Source organism: Mustela erminea, chromosome 9 (assembly GCF_009829155.1).
Source record: "Mustela erminea isolate mMusErm1 chromosome 9, mMusErm1.Pri, whole genome shotgun sequence".
Taxonomy (NCBI): Eukaryota; Metazoa; Chordata; class Mammalia; order Carnivora; family Mustelidae; genus Mustela; species Mustela erminea.
The window spans coordinates 57,705,305-57,728,923 of NC_045622.1; the positions used below are offsets into that span (position 1 = coordinate 57,705,305).

At 49.4% G+C, this 23,619-nt stretch overlaps 2 protein-coding genes across 14 annotated transcripts in view; one reads left to right on the plus strand and one right to left on the minus strand.

Moving 5' to 3' along the window:
- NUP98 (nucleoporin 98 and 96 precursor) overlaps positions 1-1,967 on the minus strand; it is a 120,444-nt gene extending 118,477 nt beyond the window's left edge. For 5 of the 9 annotated variants that reach the window (XM_032359518.1, XM_032359522.1, XM_032359517.1 and 2 more), the window contains exon 1: positions 1,608-1,966. The gene's annotated coding sequence lies outside the window, so the exon portion shown is untranslated. Of the gene's footprint in view, positions 1-1,314; positions 1,583-1,607 lie in introns of those variants that run through there. The other 4 variants (XM_032359519.1, XM_032359521.1, XM_032359516.1 and 1 more) reach the window with 3 other exon arrangements.
- A 144-nt stretch (positions 1,968-2,111) lies between these two features.
- PGAP2 (post-GPI attachment to proteins 2) lies at positions 2,112-23,421 on the plus strand. 5 transcript variants are annotated; one of them, XM_032359542.1, is made up of 7 exons: positions 2,112-2,202; positions 10,095-10,115; positions 12,988-13,162; positions 21,013-21,265; positions 21,401-21,507; positions 22,119-22,227; positions 22,403-23,421. In XM_032359542.1, exons 3-7 carry the CDS (start codon positions 12,998-13,000, stop codon positions 22,531-22,533), a joined length of 765 nt encoding a protein of 254 aa, XP_032215433.1. In that variant the 5' UTR covers positions 2,112-2,202; positions 10,095-10,115; positions 12,988-12,997; the 3' UTR covers positions 22,534-23,421. The 5 variants fall into 5 exon arrangements, with proteins under 5 accessions (XP_032215433.1, XP_032215434.1, XP_032215435.1 ...); XM_032359543.1 differs by lacking the exon at positions 2,112-2,202 and adding an exon at positions 9,823-9,894; XM_032359544.1 differs by lacking the exons at positions 2,112-2,202; positions 10,095-10,115 and adding exons at positions 10,323-10,458; positions 17,106-17,287 and having other exon boundaries at positions 12,988-13,163.
- Positions 23,422-23,619: the final 198 nt, after the last annotated feature.

The following is a 23,619-nucleotide window of genomic DNA, read 5'->3' on the forward strand; positions in this document are numbered from 1 at the left end:
GCTTGAACGGAGAAAATGTCACAGAAAATAGACTCTGTTCACATCTCCGTGTTTAGACTACTGTACTCTTCTGCTCTTACACGCTAGTTTTCAGTTTTTGCCTTGTCAGCTAAACAACAACAAAGTAATGATTTGACCACTGTAAAAATACCAAAGTGGTAACTTTTAATTCAATTTCCTCAAATCTTACTGAAGAGTGAAAAAATAACTCTATTAAAGTATTTCCCAGTACCTCCAATTTGTCCAAGTTCTGGGTTTGTTTTTTTAATAGCCTAACTTCCTCCACTAAGTAAGCAGATCATCTGTCACCCAGTTAACAAGCACTGCTTTCTGAATTTATAAGACTGTCACAGGGAATGATCACTGCTCTTTTCTTTCTTCCAGTTAGTTTCTTCTTCCAAACAGTTTTCTTCTCACCTTATCCAACTAAAATACTTTGAATTCTATGACTTCCATGGTACAAGAACCACAAAATTACCGCTGCCTATCTTTCTAAGTCTTATCCGTATTTCCTGCTTTCTATTCCAATAACGTTATGAGTCACTAATTGGATTCTTCCTTCTGAGTCCCCAGCAGCTGACACAAATAAAAATTTCAGATTTGGAATCGGAAATTAGCCAAACACGTAGTCTTACCGTTTCGTTTCCAATACATTTATATCATTGACATTTTTTAACCAACTTTTTAGTTCTCATGGTTTGGGTCAGGGTACCGCAAATGAAGCTTCTGCCTTTACACAAACAGAAGTGGTACCAACCAGATCAGAAACGCGATCAAAGGCTGCTTCTAACTACCGAATGCTCCCCCCACTAACTTCCAAAGGGAACCTTCAAATAATGGGAGGGTGATACATGAGAAAAAAATTTCTAGACTAAATCAGATCTGACACCAGGGAGGGTGATACAGGAGAAAATTTTCTAGACTGAATCAGATCTGGTATTGGCTAATCCTGTCCCTTCTCTGGACCTCAGTTTCTCTATCTATAAAACTTGCACGTGATGTACGGTAGGGGGCTGGCTTTATTTTTTAGGTCTCTATGGCTATAGTAATCCAGAAATCACATCTTTTCTCCTCATCCAGTTTTACATGGAACACGTGGGAGGACAGAAAATAACCTTTTACTCCACTAAACCGTCCTTAATTTTCAAATACTAACAAACTCCCGACCCACCCACCCTAAACCTCGGGCTGCAAATTTTCCCCGAGGAGACGCCAAAGGCAAGTTAAAGCCTATCTAGCACGACGGTCGAGGGAAGTGCTGGGGAGACCCAATTCAGGGTCCTAAGACGCTGCCCCCGCAAAGGGCCCGCCCACCTAATCACCGCTGGGCAAATGAATGAGTACCACCAGATACATGGTCGTTCCCTCCGCGTAGGCTGCGACGGGAGACCCCGGGGCCCAGACTCCACCGATCTCGATTCCCTCTCAGCGCCCGAAGAGCCCGGCCTCCGGGCCGCAGGGTTGAGGGCCCCGCCCCCTCCCTCAGGGCAGAAGGTGCGCGCCGGGGCGCGAGACTTCCGCGCGGAGGGCCTCGGCACACCCGCCCGCCCTGAGAAGAGGAGGAGCCTGTCTGTCCGGGGCCGCCACCGCCCGGGTTCCCGACTTACCGCGGTGCGGCGGGGGAAGGGAAGTGTCAGGAGTGGGGGCCTAGGCCCCTCCGCCACCCGCCGCTCAGCGAGCAGCGCGCGGCCGCCACGAAACCGTCGCCGCCGCTACCACCACCGCCACCGACCGCCGCTTCGGGCGCAGCGCGCAGAGGGCCCGACTGCGTCACACGCCGCCCGCCGTCAGAGGCTCGCTCCGGGCGCTCCGCCCTCGCTGTCTGCGCATTGGCAGGCACCTCCGCCACTCTAAGTCCGCCCTGTTATTCATTGGGCAACAAGTCTTTTGAAACCGAACGTGAAGGCGGTCTTTGGGAGAAGGGGAGAAGGGGAAGAGGAGGGACTTGAGGAGTTACGGAGAGGAAAGGGGAGGGGCGGTGAGAGAGACAAGTAGTCCCGCCCCTCTCTGCCGCGATTGGCTGGGGGAGAGTCGTGATGTCATACAGGGCCCCCTCGAAGTGGGCTTGTGAGTGGCTGCGTTGGGCGGGGTGTGGGAGAAAGGTGGTGATGCTATGCCGAGGCTCCGCCCCCTGTCTTGGAGCCGAGACAGTCGGGCCGCTGAAACTCGGGCCAATCAGAAGGGAGGCTCCTGGATGGCATGGTAACTATTCTACCCTTTCCTTGCCCCAGTCCGCGGGCGGTGATGGGAAGGCTTCCCCGTAGTACTGCCCGCACTTCCTGGTCAGACCACGTGCGGAGCCGGAGGGCCCTCCTGGGAGGTCTGTCTCTTCGAGTAGCTTTCCTGCAGCTGCTCTGAGGCCCCAAAACCTGGCCTCCTGGTTTCCCAACCCATGCCACCCCTATCACAACCTTTCCCTCTCTGAATCCCTAGAATAGACGCTCTAAGCATGCCCTAAGGAAAGGGCTCAGTGTAGGATATGTTACAAATGAGGATTCTTGGAACTTCTTAACCACCTGCACTTTAGGATCTCCTATTTATTCTTAAAGGTCTGGTTCAAATATGCCCACCTTCTCTGGGATACATTCCCGGATCTCAGAGAGTTGGGCTAATGCTTCGGCAGGCTTCTGTTACAGCCTTGTCACTTTGTATCCTACTGTTTACTTTTCATTCCTCTGTGCCTAGGCTCTTAGAGGTCGGACCTGCATTTTACTCATTTGAGTTTCTTCCCCCTCCCCGACTTGATATTACAGGGGAGAAAGTTGAGCATGTTCTAGAAAATAGACTTAGTGACTGAGGGTCCCCCACAGAATAGCAGGAACTGTCCTCAGAAAGCAAAATGTATTCAGGCTACCTCTCCACCACCACCTTCTGCTTGGAAGATTAATACAAAATGAAAATGGGCTCTGCCCAAAAGTAGATGAACTTACATTGAGGGTTGGGTGGTAGCAAGGGATTAGAAATAACTCATTTGTCAAAAAGTGGAGTGGTTGTAAAGATGAAATAAGATAATGGATAGGAGAAATCTGGTACCTTGTAGATGCTCAAAGGAAAAAAATATATATGGATGGTCAAATGCTAAGGCTAGTTTAAACATCTGACTTCAGGCACTTGTCCCCTGCTTCTGCATCCAAACATCCCTTCCTCTCCTCCACCCTCCCTTGCCTGTGTTCTACATTAAAAAGTCATTAACTCTTCCTGGATAATTTACTGGAGCTTCCTCACTGCCCTCATGAAGCTCTGATTTCCCACCCTCCAGTCCTGAGACCCAACTATGATTAAGCCTCTCCACTACTTATTTATTCTGGTATCCCTAGGGCCCCACACACATTAGGTCCACATTAAATGTGCGACCCATGAATGAATGAATTATTGTCTTAAGTAGAATAATAGTAAAGTGTGGGACTTTTGAGTCCATGAATTCTGGGTTTAAATCTGAGCCTAACCATTTATTAGCTGTGTGAACTTGGGCAAATTTCTTAACACCTGAACTTCAGTTTCCTTGTTTGTAAAATGAGGGTAGCAATTGTAATTTTAGGGTTGTTGGGAGAATTAAATGAGATAAAGCATTTAGTATGGTACCCGGTATACAGGGAGCCCTCAATAAATGATAATTTTTCTTGTTCTTTAAAAATATCAAGGAATTCCTGGGGCGCCTGGGTAGCTCAGTCATTTAAGCATCCGGCTTTTGATTACAGCTCAGGTTGTGATCTCAGCGTCGTGAGATCGAGTCCTGAGTCAGGCTCCATACTGAGCGTACAACCTGCTTCACATTCTCTCTCCCCCTCTGCCCCTCCTGCCCCCTGCTCACACACGCATGCACACTGTCTCAAAAATAAATAAATAAATATCAAGGAATTTCCATTGTAAATATTCTAAGATGTGGCTTCTGACACAAATGGGGCTCAAAAGTATGTTCTGAGTGAATAAGTAAATATATTCAGTCCAAAGTACTAGTGGGTATATAGGAACAGGGATCCTTAAATAGTGCATACTTGTGGGAAGACAGGAGGGGGAGACATTGGATGAGGGGTGCCACAAGGAGAAATTTCCTATAACTCTGGTGATTTCTACTTAGCAGGACCTCTTGTTAGGTCCTCTGGTAGGCATGTGGCCCACAAGCTCGTCATTCCCAGGTACCTCTCTAGGAAGGAATTTGTGGACCTCATACTCTTACTCTGTCCAATTCTCACAACACCCCTTTGATTATTATCATCTTCCTTCTTCCCCTCTAAAGAAAAGGTGTTTTGTGCATGCTTACAAAAGCTTGCTGAGCCAAATCCTCTCCTGGGCATCAGGAGCCCAGAGAGGTCCACATGTCAACACTCTGCTCTGGCCAGGAGAGAGAAAGCAAAAGAAAGTCTAACTCTGTCTTAGGAATCCCCAGTCTCTCACATACATACTCTGGGAACTGACCCTATGCAGCTTTGAAGCACTGGTGTTCAGGGAGGAGACAGGACCCTTAAGGACCACAGAATCAGGGAAGGGCAAGAGACTTCCTTTCAGAGTGATGGTCTAGATTTCTTATGTGGTGCATTGGAAAGAGTGGCAGAATTGGAATCAAACAGCTAAGTTCAAGTGCCAGTCTCGCTACTTTTCAGACCTTGCACAAATTATTTAAGTATTCTGTGACCCAGCTTCCTTGTCTATAAAATGGGCACAAAACTCCCCATGTTGTAAGGTGGTTGTAAATGTCAAATAAGGGAATTTGCAAAGCACCAGGCACATTTGACACACAGTAAGAACCCAGTAATTGTTGATTTCCTTCCTCTTTTCCTACAACCTGATAGGGAAGGATGATGTTTATAAATAGCATATAATTAGATTTTCATAAATCTTGTGTGGATACATTTGACTTTGAACTACAGCATTTAAAGAATTTACTAGTATATTCAGGAATTTATCTAACTTTTTTTATTTGTCCTTCCTGTTCTGTTTCCTTCTTTTACTCTTTTTTTCATTTTGCTTCTTTTATAATAATAACTTTACTTTTTTTTCTTTTTTTTGAGGCCCAGTTCTGCCAGATTTTTAAAAAATTGAGTTATAGAAGCACCTGGGTGACTTAGTTGGTTAAGTGTCTGCCTTTGGCTCAGGTCATGATCTCACAGTCCTGGGATTGAGCCTTGCATAGAGCTCCTTGCTCAGCAGGGAGCCTGCTTCTCCCTCTCCCTCTGCCCCTCCCTCTGCTTGTGCTCTCTCTTTCTGTGTCAAATAAATAAAATAAAATCTTTAAAAAAATTTTTTAAGTAAAATTGAGATATAACTCACATAACATAATATTTATCCATTTAAAGTATACAATGCAAAGGGTTTTAGTACAGGTGACTCTTGAAAAACATGGATTTGAACCTGGCAGTTCCACTTATTTATTTTGTCTTTAAACATTTATTTATTTGGGGCACCTGGGTGGCTCAGTGGTTAAAGCCTCTGTCTTCAGCTCAGATCATGATCCCAGGGTCCTGGGATTGAGCCCCACATCAGGCTCTCTGCTCGGCGGGGAGCTTGCTTCACCACCTGCCCCCAACCCCCGCTGCCACTGCCTGCCTCTCTGCCTACTTGTGATTTCTGTCTGTCAAATAAACACATAAAATCTTAAAAAAAAAAAGAGAGAGATTTATTTATTTATTTGAGAGAGAGAGAGCAGGAGCGGTGGGAGGGACAGAAGAAGAGAATCTCAAGCAGACTCCCTGCTGAGCAGGGAGCCTGGCACAGGGCTCCAACTGAGGACCCTGAGATCATGACCTGAGCTGAAACCAAGAGTCAGACGCTCAACAGATTGAGCCTCCCAGGCACCCCTGAGTAGGTCCACTTATAAGAGAATATTTCTCAGTAAGTATAATATAGTACTGTAAATGTATTGTCTCTCCTTTATGATTTTCTTAATAATATATTATTTTCTCCAGCTTATTTTATTGGAAGAATACAGTATGTTTTATATATATATATATATACACACACAAAGTATGTGTTAATCAAGCATTTAATGTTATCGGTAAAGCTTCTGCTCAACAATAGACTCTTAGTCGTTAAGGTTTTGGGGAATTAAAAGTTATACTTGGATTTTGGACTGTGAGGGGTTAGCCTCCAATACCTGTATTGTTCAAGGATCCACTATATTCACAGAGTTGGGGAACTATCACCACTATCTAATGCTAGAAGATTTTCATAACCCCAAAAAAGAAATCCCAGACCATTAGCAGTCATTCCACATCTCCCCCTTCCCCCAGCCCTTGGCAACTACTAATCTACTTTTTGTCTCAATGAATGTGCCCATCCGGACATTTCCTATAAATGGAATCATACAATATGTGGACTTTGTGTCTGACTTCTTTCACTTAACATAATGTTTTGAAATTTCATCCATGTTGTAGCACTTCATTCCATTTTATGGTAGAATAACATTCCATTTTATGGATAAGCCATATTTCATTTATACACTCAAAAGTTGAATGACATTTGAGTTTCTACCTTGTGGCTACTATGAATAATGCTGCTATGGATACTCGTGTACAAGTTTTTTGTGGACATACGTTTTCAGTTCTCTTATGTTTATACTTAGGAATGGATTTATGGGGTCCTATAGTAACCCTGTGTTTAACTTTTTGAGGAACTACCAGACTGTTTCCCAAAGTGGCTGCACTATTGTATATTCCTGCTAATAGGAGATGAGGGTTCCAGTTTCTCCATGTCCTTGCCAACACTTGCTATTTTCTTTTCATTATTATTATTATAGCCATCCTAGGGGCTATGAAGTGACATCTCATTGTGGTTTTCATAAACATTTCCCTAATGACTAATGATGTTGACCACCTTTTCAATTGCTTATTTTGCATTTAAATCTCCACTTTCTTACCATTCTTTTGAATTATTTTGTTTTTCCTCCTGCCAGTTTAGAAATTAAATTATCTTCTTATATAATTTTAGTCATCTCCCTAGAAGTTACCACGTGCATTCCTAAGTGTGACGCTAGTTAATACCTTTATAGGTATAATAAGCCATAGGGAGTTAATAAATAGTTTGCAGCAAGGGAGGCATGCAATCAGATCTGTTTTTTTTTAAGAAGAGCCAATGTGGCTCTAAGTGGAGGATGATGAAGAGCTAAAAGGACAAGGAGGCCAGGGAAGGAGAACCACAGGAAGCTTTCCTTGACAAGTGCATCCTGCATTCACTTCTTTTCTGCTTCCCACCTCTCCACCGTCCCTCATGCTACTGGGGGCTGGGACATCCCTGTAAATAAATGACTGGTCAGCTTTGGGGTATCTGGTATGTGTGTGTAGATGGGGGAGTGGAGCAGTGATGTTGGCCAAAGCTGGAAAGGGGTGGTGCTATTTCAGGCACAGGCCTCTCTGGGGGTATGTCCAGGCATGAGGCAAACCAACCAGGAGGGCAGGAGACATTGGAAAGCTTCAACAGCAGCAACAGCTACTTGGATGATGAGCAAATGCCCATTTGGCAAACACCGAGTACCCGCTGAATGAAGGAGAGACTGGAGGCTTAGATGCTTGTTCAACTTCTTTATCTGTACAAAGATTCCATCACATTTACCTCACCAGATTATTAAGAGTATCAAATTAGAAAGGGTACAGAAAGTTCCTGGCACCTAGTTAGAACTCATTGTTCTCTTTTGTTTTTCCTCACATAAATCAAGGTAGCTGATGGGCTTTCGAACTGGCAGTGGACGAAACAGATTCAGAGAGGGTCAGTGACAGCTGTGGTCACACTTCAGAAAAGGCTCAATCAGGACTGGTTCAAGCTGTAGCTTCCACATGGGGTCCTAATAGCCATGATGTAGTGAGTATTTTCCACATGCCTGGCACACTGCTACTTTACTTCATTTAATTCTCACAGCAATGCTGTGCTGTGGATATTCCTAAAACCATCTTACAGATGAAGAAACTGAGATTCAGGACTGTATGGTGAATTGCCCCAATCACCGAAGAATTAAAACCAAGATTAATGCACCTCAAGTGTCAGACGTTGGGGGTAGTCTAGAGGCAGAGAGAAGGGACCCAGTCTCAGGAAATGGTATTTAGAGCCAAAGTAACAGACAAGGTGTCAAGACAGGGAATAAAGGCCAGGAGCAGGCATCTGTGGGTTGGAGCTAAACAAAAAGGGCTGACACAAAGCCCTAAGGTAGGAAACCTACATCTCGTTAATGAAACTAAAAGGAAATCGTTCTTTTAGTAAAGTTTTATGAATTGTTCATTTGTCCTGAAACCTTAAAGGATAGGGTGGAGGAGAGTTCAAGGTCAACAAAAGAAGTTTTTAGCATAAGGCACCCAGGGATGCCTTAAATGTCTGTCTTCTGCTCAGGTCATGATCCCAGGGTCCTCGGATAGAGTCCCACATTGACCTCCTTGCTCGACAGAGAGCGTGCTTCTCCCTCTGCCAGCTGCTCCACATACTTATGCTCCCCACCTTCCTGCTCCCCAACAAATAAATAAATCAAAAAAAAAAAAAAAAAGGCTTCACCCCTCCAGACTTGGAGCCCACAGGAGAGAGAAATCTTTAGGTTCCCACCATTGCCTGGCTAGGGCCAGCCACATGGAGGGCCTAGGCTGAATAAATGAACAAGAGTTAACACATGAAAAAGAGCTCTGGTAAATTCATCAAATCTGAGCCTCTGTATGCCCACCTGCAAAGTGGTGATTAGTATAGCTACCTTGTGGGGTTAACATTATACAGTTGACGCCCCCCCTTTTTAAATTTTATTCATTTATTTGAGAGAGAAAAAGAGGGAGGAGAGAGAGAGTAAGAGGGAGAAGCAGACTCCCCGCTGAGCAGGGAGCCCAATGCGAAGCTCAATCCTAGGACCCCAAGACCACGACCTGTGCTGAAGGCAGATGCCCAACTGACTGAGCCACCCAGGCGTCACTATACAGTTGACTCTTGAACAACACAGGGGTGAGGAGTGCTGAACCCTGGCACAGTCAAAAATCCATCTATAACTTTTGACTCCTCCAGAACCTAACTACAGATAGCTACTGTTGACCAAAGCCTTACTGATAACAAACTCAATTAACACATAGTTTGTATGTTCTGTGTTTCATATTCTGACAATAAAGTAAGCTAGAAGCAGAGAGAACATCTTATTCAGAAAATTATAAGGAAGAGAGGGGTGCCTAACTGGCTCAGTTGACAGATCATGTGACTCTCGATCTTGGGGTTTTAAATTTGAGCCCCATGTTGAGTGTGTAGCCTACTGTAAAAAAATATAGTTTTTAAAGAAAGTCATAAGGAAGAGAAAATGCATTTACACCACTGCGCTCTCTATATATACATATAAAAAATTCACGTATAAGTGGACCTGTGCTGTTCAAACTCACCATCGTTCCAGGGGCAACCGTATGGGGATTAAGAGAATGCCCTCAGGGGTCAGACCCTGATCCTGGTTCTGACATTTGTAACTGTGTGAATAGGTAACATATCTTTCCTGTTTTACACTGGTGAAACGGAAATAGTAATAGTATTTACCTCATGCGGTTTTTATGAGGGATTAAATGGGATAATGCATAAAAAGTAAAAACAAAACAAAACAGTCCTTGGAGGACAGAAAGTGCTCAAAAGGTGCTAATTATTACTGTGGGGATTTAAATAGGAAAATGTGATGGTGACCATGTCTAGCTCGGGAGGTCCTTTACCACCTGCAGGTGCTCTGACAACCCCGAGTCCTCCTCAGGTTCCTTTATGGGTCAGTCAGAGTGGAGAGGGACCCCTGGGGGCTGGTTTCTGGGATTCCACACTCTCTTGGCCGGGAGTGACGGGGGCGGAGCGGAGGACAGCCTTGCTCTGTTCTGTAGGACAGGACAGGGCGCCCTCTCCTGATCAAGGGTGGGAACAGTTCTGGCCCAGAGCTTTTGGGGTGGTTCTCACTGATCTCTCTCTACCCATAAGGTGCTCTTCCCTTTGCTCGAATCGGCTCTGGGGAGCAAAGTTAGGGAGGGGGCGTTGAGGTTGGGGCAAAGCTGTTGTAATGTTTCAGAAGGGCGAGGCTGGACAATTCGGCTATAATGGGAGCGTGGGCAGGAGGCACTGAGGTTAGGAAATTGGAGAATTCGGGGCCCTGTTGAGTTAATTTTATGTTCTTTCAACAGGTGATGGAACACAGCTGAAAGGTAAGGTGACAAGGTGGCTTATCCAACGTGTCAAAACCAGGGGTCCAGGGCTCTTCCGGCTGTCCCCACGCAGCGGGAATTAGTGGAGAGGCGGAGAGCTGGAGAGCATGGCACCAGGGAACGCGGGATCGAGGGGGACAGCCAAGGGTCTAGGTCCGCAGGAGTGGGGAGGAGCCAACGGAGGATCTGCGCGCAGTTTCCTCCCCAAGCGCGCTGGCCCCGCCCCCGCCGTTCCCGCTCCCGCCCGCCCCCCGCCGCTTGCCCCAGGCCCGACCTGGGCTCCGCTCGGGTTCCCCCAGCGCCCGGCCCGCGCTGATGCGGCCTCCTCGCCGCCACATCCTGGGTGAGTATGGGGATGGGTGTGCTGGACTGCCGGGCAACCCCACTTGGGGGAGCTCCGCCACGCGGTCCGGCCTCCTCAAGGCCCAGCCCCACGCTCTGACGGTGCTTGCCCAGGATCTGCTGCTGTCCAGACTTCTAAACCAACCCTTCTCCCCCTCTACTCTCCGTCATGGTGGCTGGGTGTGCATTGGTTGAGCTCTCCCTTCTCTTCACAAGGACTGTTGGTTGTCATTTCTCTTTAGGTACGGGGGATGGAGGTGTGTGTTTTGGGGGGCCTGGAACCCCATGAAGTAATTTCAAATCCCACCTCTGTCATTTATTAGCCTGTGACCTTGCACAAGTGTTTTAAACTTCCCTGAGCCTCAGTTTCCTCTTTTGTAAAATGGAAATACACAGGCAATAGGGCCTACCTCATCGAGTTATAGTGAGGATTACAAGAAACAATGTGCACCAAGTCTATCAACTGCTGTTCATGCTCAGGAGGTGCCAGGTAAGTATGGATTCCCGCTGGAGGCTGAGAAGATCTCTTGGACCTTTGGAGATAAGATAGGGGTACTTCTAAGAAAGCAGTGTCCAGCTAAGTAGTTCCTTTGAAGCAGTTAAGAGCTGACTGGGACTGAACAGCTGCCCTTCAGGTAGTGAGCTCCCTGTCCTAAGACCTGGAGTAGTAAAATGGCCATGTTTTAATGGCCTTATTAGTAATCTAAACCTCCTGATTTTCATGTCCCACAGCTGGGGGAAAGTCCTAGAGTGGTTAGATGACTTGTCCAAGGTCACACAGCTAAAAGGGGGGCCAGCATACCTCTAAGCCGTGGAACAGACCATTCCTCCAGCCTCTTTCTCCACCCACTGTCTTGGGCAGTGCATATTCATCCCCTGATGAACTGGTCTTCAGTTTGGGCATCCCAGTGGTTTCTGAGGGATCCAGAGCTGCTGGGTTGAGGGAGGGAGCTAATGCTGCTACAAGCACAGCATCGAGATTTGGGCTGGGTGTGGAAGTTGTTCCCCTTACCTCTGGGGACTTACAGTTCATTTGGGGACAATCCAAGAAATGTGTTTGATTTGGGCAGTCACCAGAGCCACTTCCACCTCCCCTGGGAGATCCGTAGCCCCTGAAGAGAGAAAGGAACTTGGGCAACTGGGGCAGGCTGCCTAATCTGACCTGGCAGAGAGGCTAGTGAGGGAAGATGGAGGAGAACACAGAGGCGTATTCACCCGCTTCTGGAATGTCAAGAGGTGCTTCCTGAGGGTGGGTCCAGGAAGAGTTGGGGCTTGATCTGGCAAGACCTTTGAGTCCTGAAGGGCAGGTTCTTTATGAATCTGGAGCCAGCCCTAGTTTGGCCACAATCAGCATAAGTTCCAAGGATGGCTCTCCATCAGGTTCAGCATCGGGCTCTGAGGAAGAACCTTCCTCTCTCTTCGTCTTGGTTTCTCTGTCTTTTGCAGTGGGGCCAGAGCTCATGGACTCATCTATACAGGATTTGATTTACTGTTCTTTCTCTCATGGACAGGCACCCCTTCTCTCTCCCCTCCTAATCTGACCTAACCTGACCTTTCTGCCCAGACCTCTGGCCCAGAGAGGCAGGGGTCAAAGAAGGCTAGGGTTGTAGTTTGTGATGCTGTGGGCCCCACATCTCCACACTGTGGGCTCTTCCTTCAAGTTGTGTGACCCTGAGCAGGTTCCTGCTCCTCTCTTGGACTCAATTTCTCCTTCTATGCACTGATGGAGGTTGGGATTGTTGGTGTGTACTTGGTTATTATAGCTCCTGACCTTCCTATCCTCATCTCGGGGGGTGGGGGGAGTCACAATCCTCGGGAGCCTTTACTTCATCTCTGGAGGGGGATGGATAGGCCCCATGGGTACTGGGAAGCCTCTAGAAGCTGACAAGGCAGCTCTTTCCAGCAAACAGCAAGCCCAGGCCAGCACTAGGCCTGATTCTGCAAAGCTTTTCACCCCCAGAGCATGTGAGGCAGTAGGTGGGGACGAGCACGGGGTCAGGGCCCTACTGGCTTCCATGGAGGCCTTGCTGCTGTGCTCTGTGGTGCAGGCACACAGAACCTGGGAAGGGATTGAAGGTACAGAAGGTCCCGGGCCAGTGGGTGAAGCAGAGAGAGCTGACGGGAGGCCCTGAAGCCTGGAGGCTCAAAGGCCTGGGGGAGGAGATGGGCCCTTCTGTCCACTGGGAGGTTTTAGGGTTGGTTCCTGAAACAAGAGAGACCAGTTAAACCAGCTCCTGCTGTAAATCCAGCTGTAAGGGAGAAGAGGTTCTCCCTATCGGTTCAAGCCTTGTTTTACCTCAGAGTGGGTTTATTGTCTTTCCTCTGAAATTGAGGATGAATATTCTCTTGGGATTCTGAGTCAGTCTTCTTCGGGACAGGAGCTGTCCAAGCCTAGGGGCTAGATGGCTTTCTTCTCAGACCCTTCACCCCATAGCACAGCTAAGCTGAGGACTGAACACAAGGGCTGGCTTTGCCACTGAGTCCTGGCCTTGCTGCCTTGGGTCTTGACAGCACATTACTTCATCCCCAGGTCTGACAAGATGTACCAGGTCCCACTGCCGCTGGACCGGGATGGGACCCTGGTCCGGCTCCGCTTCACCCTGGTGGCCCTGGTCACGGTCTGCTGTCCACTTGTGGCCTTCCTCTTCTGCATCCTCTGGTCCCTGCTCTTCCACTTCAAGGAGACTACGGCCACACACTGTGGGGTAGGGCTTGCCCAGGGGGCTCAGGGAACGATATCTTCAGGCCCAATTGGATCTTTTTTGGATCATGATTCTGTTGTTAAAGGATTAGCGAGGTCTCCAGTGGGGTCCATCAAACAAATTGGGCTGCTGGAGGTTAGGATGCCTGTAAATCGAGGTCTCAGGAATGAGCCTTCTGCCACTTTCGATGGAAGTCACTAGGGCCTGCAGTCCCTGAAGCTGGGCAGTCCCAGGACCAAGAACCCAGTCCTTACTTGATAGCAGGGTAGATTCAGGAGCCCCAGGGTTTTGTGAGGGATGAAGAGAGAACAAGCCTGAGCTAGAAGGAACTGGAGCCTCTTAGTGTGTCACTGTAGGCTGTGCCTGTCTCTGGGGGAATGTGATTCTGTATGCGTGTGTGTGACTGTGAGGGACACAACTATGTGTGGGAGAGACTGTATCTGTGCGTGTCTGGATGAGGGCCTGATGATGATGATGTGTGTGTGTGTGTGTGTGTGGTGTGTTCCATATATGTATATGGGCTATGTTCTGTTGGCACCCATGCACCTTCTACTCTGGGATATGGCATGCTGGGCCAGAAGAAAAGACATGAGTTTTCTCTGTAGTATCTCAGAGTAAAGAGGGTGAGCCTGTGTTGACCTCTGTTACACTCCTAGCTCATCTACTGACTCTGTATTACCTGAGACACGGAGACTGAGCCTCCCCATGTCTAAAATCGAGTTGACAATTCCCATCCTGCTCCTCAGGGCCAGGATACAGCTCTAGATAGAGGAAGAATAGGAAGGTCGTTTGGGCAATGGTGAAGGGTGAGGAGCAGAAGGAAGAGGAGGAAAAGGAAATTGTCAGGTTAGAAGGCAGGGCAGGAGAGGAAGAGTTTAGGGGCTGTAGGTAGAAAAGAGGCAGGGCCTGGACATGGACCCTTGCAGGAGCATCAAGAGAGCTCTGTAGGCCCCCACTCATTTCAGATTCCTGCCTCTCTATAAAGAGTATCTGCTCCAGAAATAGGGCTGCGACCAGGACTGAGACTGGGGTATGGCTGGCAGTATGGAGTGGGGCTTAGTTCCTTTGTTCATATGACTTGAAAGTTTTCCCTCTCCTTGATTTGTCATTGAAGAGACGTTGGCCTTGAGCTCTGGGCAGCCGTTCTGATGAGACCCAAGGCTGGGAGCTATCAGAAAGAACATAACTGGAAGAAAAGAGGGTGTCCAGGTGATCTGGGTGGGGGGAGATCAGAAAGGGTCCAACTAATGGCCTTTCCTGAGCTAGTTTTTACCTTAGATAATGCTTCAAATGTTTCTCTCACACTGGTCAACTCCATTGTATCCTGCAAAACCCTTTTCAAGTGTTACCTCCTTTGAAAAGCCTTTCCTAGCCTCCTTGGGGGCAAACTGAATCACTCTTTTCTCTGGGAGTTCCCTGTTTTATCTTTCCTGCAGTTCTATCACATCATGTTTGTATCTCTGTTCCCCACCAGACTGGGAGCTCCTTCAAGGTGAGCACTACATCTGAATCAGAAAGAATTTGTTGGATAAATAAACAGGACAACTCCCCCCCACCCCCAACCACCACACACACATACCAGCCCAGTACCCTGGGAAAAAGAAGGCCCGTAGTCATAGCCCATACAGAAAATGATAATATTTGTATAGCATATGGAGTTAAATGGAGTAGGCTGTTTGCTCTGCCCCACATCGCTGTCTCCTGAGGGCTAATGGGATCAATAACTCAGCATACCTGACATATCTAGACCTCATTCTTGGCATATTAGTTAGGGAGCTAAGGCATAGGCATAGTGGCACAGGTACCTAGTCCCTCTGGGTCAGGACTGAGTGAGCTTAGTGACCCAGGGGAGATTTTGTCCCCACTCCCTGGGACTACTGTGTCATAGCCACTTAGGGGCAGTCTAGGTGGATGTCTGCTCTGAATTTCTCACCTAGAGTATTCCCTGAATGGCCAACCCTAGGAATAAAAGAAGTAACTTTAGTCTAACGCATCTATAATTAGATGGCTCTGCCTCTGCTTGCATATCTCCAGTGATGCGGCACTTCCTTCCTCTCCAGACAGCCTATTCCAAGGAGGTCTAGTAACTAACAATTAGCAAGCTGTTTTTTGTGGCAAGTGCACTTTCTCTTTCTGATGAATCTCTGCTTTTGCCCTGGCTCTGCTTTGGGAAACTGAGAGCTCCTTTCTCCTCCTGGTGTCAAGCCAGTCCTACAGAGATGGGACAGCAGTAATTGCGGGGGGCGGGGGGGGGGCGGAGTTTACTCTTATTGTGTAGCATAGCTCCACTTCTTTCGGGCAAACTTCACAGGACATGCATCCTAGCCTTGGCCCAGTTGGTCACTCCTCTCTCTATCCGAGGCCCTGCTATAGGCATAGGACTTCCTATGGCTTGGGTAGTAGAGGCAAAAGCAGGACCATTGCATTCCTATTACTGGCTGTTAGATCCCTGTTAGGGCGTCTTGGGCTGATGTTAGCTGCTTCTGCAGAGGAGGCTGGACACTGATATGGCATATTCAGGCCCATCTAGATCTCATTTGGATCCTGAATCTGTTGTCCTATGACTAGCTGGCTCTCCAGTGAGGCCCAACAGACCTACTCTGGCTCCCAGCAAAAAGGGGTGAAATCCTATTCTGCTTTCTCCCTTTCCCTTCCCAGAAACCTGCCTGTTTCCCAGGACACAACCCTCAGAAATGTCCCTACACCCATCCCTGGCAAGGAAGCTTCTGTAGGCTGTCGTTAGCCACTATCACTCTTATCTTTGCAGAGTGTTCCAGGGTTTATGATATGGTTTTGTTGGTTTTGGGAGGGCTGTGTGCTTGGGCAGGCGTGGAGATCTAGGCTCCGTGGGTGGGAGGGTAGGCCCTGAGGAACTAGGGGTGGGACCCTCCAGTCTTAGAATAGTCTCAGTCTGGCTAGGGCCCTCAACTCAAGCCTCGGATCCATCCATCAGCACCCAGTGTGAGTGTTGCCAGTGCGAGCCCCCTCCCCCATTTCCCTGATACTGAGCTGGACTAGTGGACTGGTGTTCCCTTAATGGAGGGAGGTATGTGTCCCAAGGGAAGTTTGGTCCTAGGACTTAAAAGTCAAAGCCATTTCTGTCTGTCCCCCCAGAAGGGAACCCAGCTTGCAAGTCATGGTGGTCGGGGCAGGGGGAGGTGGGAGGAGGGAGTTCTCTGCTTAGAGGGAAAAGAGAATAGAGGAAGGTCAGTTCCTTTGGGCTAGGTCTGTCCTTGCTAGGTCCGGCCCAGCAGACAGGCTCAGGGTGAGTGGAGAAGATTCCTGTGGCCCTTAGAGTCCCATAACCTTTGGACTGGGTGACATGGTCTTTGCAGAGAGGAAGGAGATGGAGGTCTGGGCCTCTGCAGGGACCCTGGTATCTTGAGATGACAGTACTGCTGGCCTGAGGCTTGGATCATTCTGAGCCTGGGGGTGGGCTGGTGGGCAGACTGTGACCCCAGTGAAATGTTCAGGGCACTCCCACTGTTCCTGGTTGAACTTGGGTGAAGAGCAGGAATGTGGTCAGACGGGGTCAGTGGGAGGGCTGAGACTGAGCCAAGGGTCCTTCATTTAGGTTATTTGGCCTGAAGAAAGCCTTGACTTGGGAGCTTTAGACTGTCAGGGGCTGAAACCTTAGTTCTAATGTTTGATCCTGGCATAGTTCTCTCTTTCTGTGGAACAGAAATAACAACCTTTCTACCTCTGACCCTTCTAAGTGGGTATGTGCCAAAGGGATTCCTAAGAGCTGACCCTGCCTGACCGAGTGGCTCCCTCCCCATCTCTCTCTGCTCTCCTGATCTTCTGCACTGCTTTCCTTTTCCCCTTGCATTCTTTCTACTCTGGCTCTTCCCTCTACCCAGAGGAGCCAGGTCCAGAAAAGTCCTCAGTTCCTGAGGCCCACGTGTCCCACCAGGCCCCAAGTCGTGTCCCTCACCCTGCTTGGGCACCACTCCATACAGGATGTTCTCTGCGGCCTCACAGCCCTTGGACCCAGATGGGACTGTGTTCCGGCTTCGCTTCACGGCCGTGGTCTGGTGGATCATCACTTTCCCCATATTCGGCTTCTTCTTCTGCATCATCTGGTCTCTGGTGTTCCACTTTGAGTACACAGTGGCCACTGACTGTGGGGTGAGTGCCATGCTCCCTTGCACCTGGTTCAGGGCCTGGTCAGGGCCAGGTTGGGAGATGGCCATGAGAGTGGAATCAGAGAATAAGAGAGGAGGTGGAGAGTCAGAGAGAGGGGAAGGGATGAAGGGATATTGGGGGGCAAGTCAGAGTTGGGGGAATTTGTGGGGAGACACTCAGTGAGAGTGGAGTCACAGTCCTCTAAGAGAAGCCACAGAGGGGAAGGGAAAGGAGGGGATAGGTAAAAGAGGTCATGAGAGGGAGGAGGAGGCTGAAGAAAGTCCAGACTGGGAAGGAAGCCAAGAATGGGGAGTCAGATGCAGCCAGGAGCCAGGAGATGTCGTAGTTGGGCTTAGCTGAGACTGGGGCCTGGCCAAGAGGACCCCCAAGCCTTGCCCTGGAATCTTCTAGTTTGGTTTCTCCCTCTGACAACCTTGGGCCCCACAACTTGTGTCCACTCAGGGCTCTGCTGGCTAGAAACCTAAATGGACTTCCTGCCTCTATGAGCAGTCCACTGGGCCTTTCTGAGGGCCCAGGGGTAGAGTTTTGGGTCAGGGGCATGGAACTGAACATTCACTTGCCTTTAGCCTCTCATCCTACAAGAGATAGTCCTAGACACAGATGGTCAGGCACAGTGAGATGGGAGGCACTGTGATAAAGGGGAGCACAGGGATCACGGGGCCCAGAGCAAGCACTTAGTGTAGCCTAGATGTTGGGGAGGACTTCCTTCCTGAAGCAGGGGGCATTGCAGCTATAGGGGTAAAGAAGGATTTTGTGAATGCCAGGCTGACAACTTCTGATTTTATCCAGAGGGCAGTGGTGAGCTTTGGAATGATTTTAAACAGGGAAGGGACATGATCAGATTTATGCTTTAGAAGACCATTCTGGCTCCTGAATAGAGAATATTTGTAAGGGCAGGGAGCAAGTATAGGGAGAGAAGTGAAGAAGTTAGTGCAGTAATTCACACTAGTGGGGAGACCAGAGCTAAAATAAAGATTATGAGGCTAGAGAGTTGAGGATCGAGTCCAGAGAAGGGTAGCAGGTTGAATTGTAGGGATGAGAGGTTGTGTCCAGTTGGCAAGGGATGGGGGCAGTAGACAGAAAATTCATCCATAACTTTGGGGGATTTTTGTCAAAGGAATTAATCTCTACTGGTGAAATCTGAGGTGCTATGGTAGGGAATTTTTTGGACCCTCATCCTTTATACCATGTGAATTTCTGATCTACTGCCCCACCATAGATCCACTGAGTCAGGTCTTCCATGCCAGTGGAGGGTTTGTGTTCTTGGGGAAAAATGGTTATGTTCCCATCTCAGCACCCTTAGCTCTGAGCTCATGGCGAAACTTAAGGTGAACTGGGTAGCTGGTCTCTGATAGCTCCTGATGTTGCTGGCACAACTGGTGAGCGGGGAACTCGTGTGCTTTGGATGGGGAGACATATGTGAATATCTATACCTGATTATACGTGTGTGTGTGTGTGTGTGTATCAGTGTGTCTGTGCATGTGTGCATGAGAGGGGTGGGGGAGAGAAAGAGAGACAAGAAGATGCCTGCTCTTAGCAGCCTTCCTCCACCCATACTCTGAGAGGAGTTTATGAAATCTCCCTTCCTTCAGAGGCATCCCCCAGGCTCTTTGCCATCTCTTTACCTGTTTTCCAGCATCAGTCAGGACTCTGGGCTCTCCCAGCCAAGCTTTAGAAGCTCATGCTCACACACACACACACACACACACACACACACACACACACACACACACACAAAGCTCATGCTGGTTCCACTCCCCTTAAAGTAGCTAGGGTTGGGGCAGGAGTTTTCAGAATGAATATTCTAGGAAGTGGAGGCAGCACTTTTACTAACCTTACTGAGGGGACCTAACTCAGAGGGGCAGAACAGTAAGGAGGCTTGGAGGTCTCAGAAACTCTGGCAAAGGTATGATTCTCACCTCTCTCTCATATGCAGTCTTCCCATCTTCAAGAACCACATAGCTGACCAGCTCTTTGTAGGATTTTCAGGGAAGTAGGTCATATGAAAGCCATCACCATAGCCATTTGTGCCGCAGATGCTCTGTATACATTATATTCAGTATCTGCAATCATCCTGCAAGGTAGGTGGCAGTATCCCTATTTTGTCGGTGAGGAAATCGAAGCTCTGAAAGGGGAAGTGACCTGCTCAAGGTCACTCAACTAATAAAGGCAGAAATGGGGGGGTGCCTGGGTGGCTCAGTGGGTTAAAGCCTCTGCCTTCAGCTCCGATCATGCTCTCAAGGTCCTGGGATCAAGTCCCGCATCGGGCTCTTTGCTCAGCAGGGAGTCTGTTTCCCCCTCTCTCTGCCTGCCTCTCTGCCTACTTGTGATCTCTTTCTCTCATTGTCAAATAAATAAATGAAATTTAAAAATTAAAAAAAAAAAAAAAAAAGGCAGAGATGGGATACAGACCTGGGTTTGTGTGGCTCCAGAGCCTCCATGCTGCCTCTTTACTGACAACTCAAGAGTGTCTGAGCCTGGTCTCAAGCTAAGGTATCTCAAGCCATTGCCTTGAGAGCAGCACCCTCTCTCCAAGAGCTCTGCACTTAGCTTCCTCTGATAGTGCTGAGGGCAATCTGTCTCCTTTTCTGGGAAGCCTTTGAAGCCCCTGGCTGATGAGCCCCCAGGCCAACCCCTGCTCTGTGAGCTGCCTCCACCTTCCTTCCCAGCCTTGATGGAGACCGCATCCCCATTAAGAGAAAGGAAAGGATCTTCTAGAACTGCATCTGTGAAGCCTGGCCCTGCTCTGGCTTTTGCTGGAAGTCTAAAAAAAGCCACAGAAAGTGTGTACAACAGGCTAGTAGCTTTCAGCTTTTCAAGAATCCTTTAGAAATGTAGATTCCCATAGTCCAGACTGGCTACATTCTCACACGATCCCCAGTGAGTTATATGCACATTCAAGGTAGAAGCATTGCTCTAGGCCCTGGAGTCTGAGAGGTCCTCCTCCTAGCCCTGGCTCTCCTGTCACTTATCCCTCATGCAGACAACACACCTATCCTCACAGCTGTGTATGTGACCTCCTCCTCCTTCCTCAACGTTAAAGAATAGTGCTCCAGTTCTTTAAGGAATGAGGAGTTCCAGCTTTGAGAAAGATGAATGGGGGAGATGCTCCAGAAAGGGGTCCTTTTCTTAGACTATCCAGGTTAAGAGCACCCACTTTCTTAAGCATGTTCAGGGTGGGGGGACCCTTCCGACTCAGGTCCCCCCAGGATCTCACAGTACCCTCTACCACCTTGGCACATCTACCTGAAAGAATAAGTGAAGCTGGGAGCAGTCAGAAGAACCACTCGGCTGCCCAGTGCATCCAGCACTGTCCCAGGGAAGCTCAGGTGGCCTGTCCTCATGACTATCTATCCAATCTAGGATCCTGGGCTCATCGAACCTCCCTCAGGGCCTTATCGAAGGCAAAGCTCTGTACGACGGGCTCAGAGAGCATCTGAATCTGTCTCCAGCTTCCGTAGCCATGTAGAGTCCCATCAAGTTCCCGCACACGCCCCAGCCTGCCCAGGGAATGAGAACAAGCACCCTGGTGGAGGCGGGGGGACCTGGCAGGGACTTCTCCCAGGAGCATTCTGGAGGATCTCCTGGAAGGAGAGGGGCTGGAGTGGGGCCTCAGGAGAGCCAGGGTGGTTCTGAAGGAGGGAGAAGGCTCTCCAGGTGGGTGGGGCCGGCAGAGGCCTGTCCCCAGACAGCTCACAACTCTCTAGGTGCCCAATTATCTGCCCTCGGTGAGCTCAGCCATCGGTGGGGAGGTGCCCCAGCGCTACGTGTGGCGCTTCTGCATCGGCCTGCACTCGGCGCCTCGCTTCCTGGTGGCCTTTGCCTACTGGAACCACTACCTCAGCTGCGCGTCCCCGTGTCCCGGCTATCGCCCGCTCTGTCGCCTCAACTTCGGCCTCAACGTGGTGGAGAACCTGGCGCTGCTCGTGCTCACCTACGTCTCCTCTTCCGAGGACTTCAGTGGGTGCCCAGATGAGGGAAGGAGGAGCAGGGAAGGGTTGGGGAGGGCCACCCCCACCCCCGCCCTCCCTCGGACCTTAGGATGCTTGGATGCTCCCTGCAGGGCGTGCTCCCAAACCCCCTCTCTCCCTCCAGCCATCCATGAAAATGCTTTCATTGTGTTCATCGCCTCATCCCTCGGTCACATGCTCCTCACCTGCATTCTCTGGCGGCTGACCAAGAAGCACACAGTAAGTCAGGAGGTACGGTCTACCCCTAGTGGGGCTCGAGGCGGCCCAGAGGAACATCCAGGACACCTGTCCTCAGGATGCGGGTCACGGTGAGGTGGGAGCTGGAGTTCCCATGGGAATCCGGGCTGGGGCTGGGACTTGCGGACAGGTGGAGGGTGGTCGAGTGGGTCGAATCTAGGACTATATTCGGGTGGTATGGGAGACTGGAAGATAGCAGAGCTGGGGGACTCCCAAGTTGGGGCAGAATGAGGAACAGCACCCAGGGTGCTGTGGGTTAGGAGCAGTATCAGCGGTCTGTGGTACCTCCAGTGTATATATACACACACACACACACACACACACACACACACACACCCCTTTCTTCCCCCTGTAGTACGTGGAGGGGTCAGATTGGTGGGTGACTCCAAGTAACTTTCATATTCCAACTGGCTGAAGTGGGAAGGGCTTCATTATCCTCACGAACGCAGGGATAGGAACATGCCTATCATTGCTGCTGCCCTTGCCCATACCCCCTTCCATAACCCAGGGAGGTAAGACACAGCTCTTAGGAACTGGGGCCAGGAGGGGAGGCTGCCCACACATATCCAAAGGGCCACACAGTGATCAGATAGCCCATCCTCTAGGACCGCAAGTCCTACAACTGGAAACAGCGGCTTTTCATCATCAACTTCATCTCCTTCTTCACGGCGTTGGCTGTCTACTTTCGGCACAACATGTATTGTGAGGCTGGAGGTGAGGCCAGGCTGGGATCCACTGGTGGTCATGTTTTCTGTAGTGTGCATTATGGCAGTAGTCTTGGGGGGCTTGCGCCCACTGCAGAAATGTGGTGGTGATTTACCAAGAGGCCCTGGGGGGGGGGTTGGAGGTAGAAGGCTCACCATGCCCTGTTCTTGTGTTCTCACAACAGTGTACACCATTTTTGCCATCCTGGAATACACTGTCGTCCTAACCAACATGGCGTTCCACATGACGGCCTGGTGGGACTTCGGGAACAAGGAGCTGCTCATTACCTCCCAGCCTGAGGAAAAGCGATTCTAAACCCTTTCTCTTCTGCTAGGAAGGAGGCGGTCCACTGCCCAGAAACTAGAAACAAGACATTACACTCTGGCCTTCCCCGCCCTGTGTCCTCTGTGGGCCGTGCTGAAGTGGGGGAAGGGGGAGAAGAAAGGAGGAAGGGCACAGGACAGGGCTTCAGGCAGCTCTGCTGGCTTCTCCTTTCCCTCACCCCGCCTGAAGGCACAGGAACCTTCAAGCAGCATCACCCTTATCTGAGAGGCCCCAAGAGGCTGAGCTGGCAGGAGAGCTCCACCATCTGGTGCTAAAAAAAGTCCTGAGGTTCGTAACCACCGAATCGGTTCTTGGCCTTTACATAGCCACCTCTTGCTGAGGTCAGGGACCACTGAACAGTGGCTGCTACCTGAAAACCACAGCCATCTCTCACCACCGGGTCATTTGCTTGACTCATGTGTCTACTTATGTCCTGTGCATACCCAGGCCTAGGGCCACCATCCCATGCTAAGTTTGCTCAGGTGTTCTAGCCCTGACTTCACCTCCAACTTAGAGTATGCTTCCCTATTTAAGCCTCAGTGTGTCCATGTGGGTGATGGCAGGGGAGGGCTGTAGGATTTGCATGGGCTCTGCCAGTGGTTCTGACACTACTTTGTGGAGGTGGTGTTCTGTACCTGAAGGGCAACCTGCTCCAGAAGGAGTGCTGGCACAGCACGTATTTCCCTCCCATCTGAAATCTCTGGCTTACAGACTCTTCCTCCTTGGCAAAGGTGTGAGGTGGAGTCAAAGGCAGATTCCTGCCCCAAAATGGGCTCTCTGGTGTCCCCTATCCTCCCTTCTGCCTCACGCCCTGACCTCTTTGGATTGTACTATTTTATTTCAAATAAAATTCTTTTTGTTTTTGTTTTTTTCCCCCAAAAGCCTGGGCTAGGCTTATCTTTGTTTCATGAACTGAGGTGAGGGACAGGCTCCAGGATGGAGGGAATAAGTCCATTGCAAGGTACGATTCCAAGCTTCCTACCTTAGGCCTGAAGTCTTCTAAAGCTGGTCTAAGCCCCAGTTTTGGTAAGCAGGAGTGACTGAGCTGTCCCTGTTATGACTCTAGGCTTGATAGCT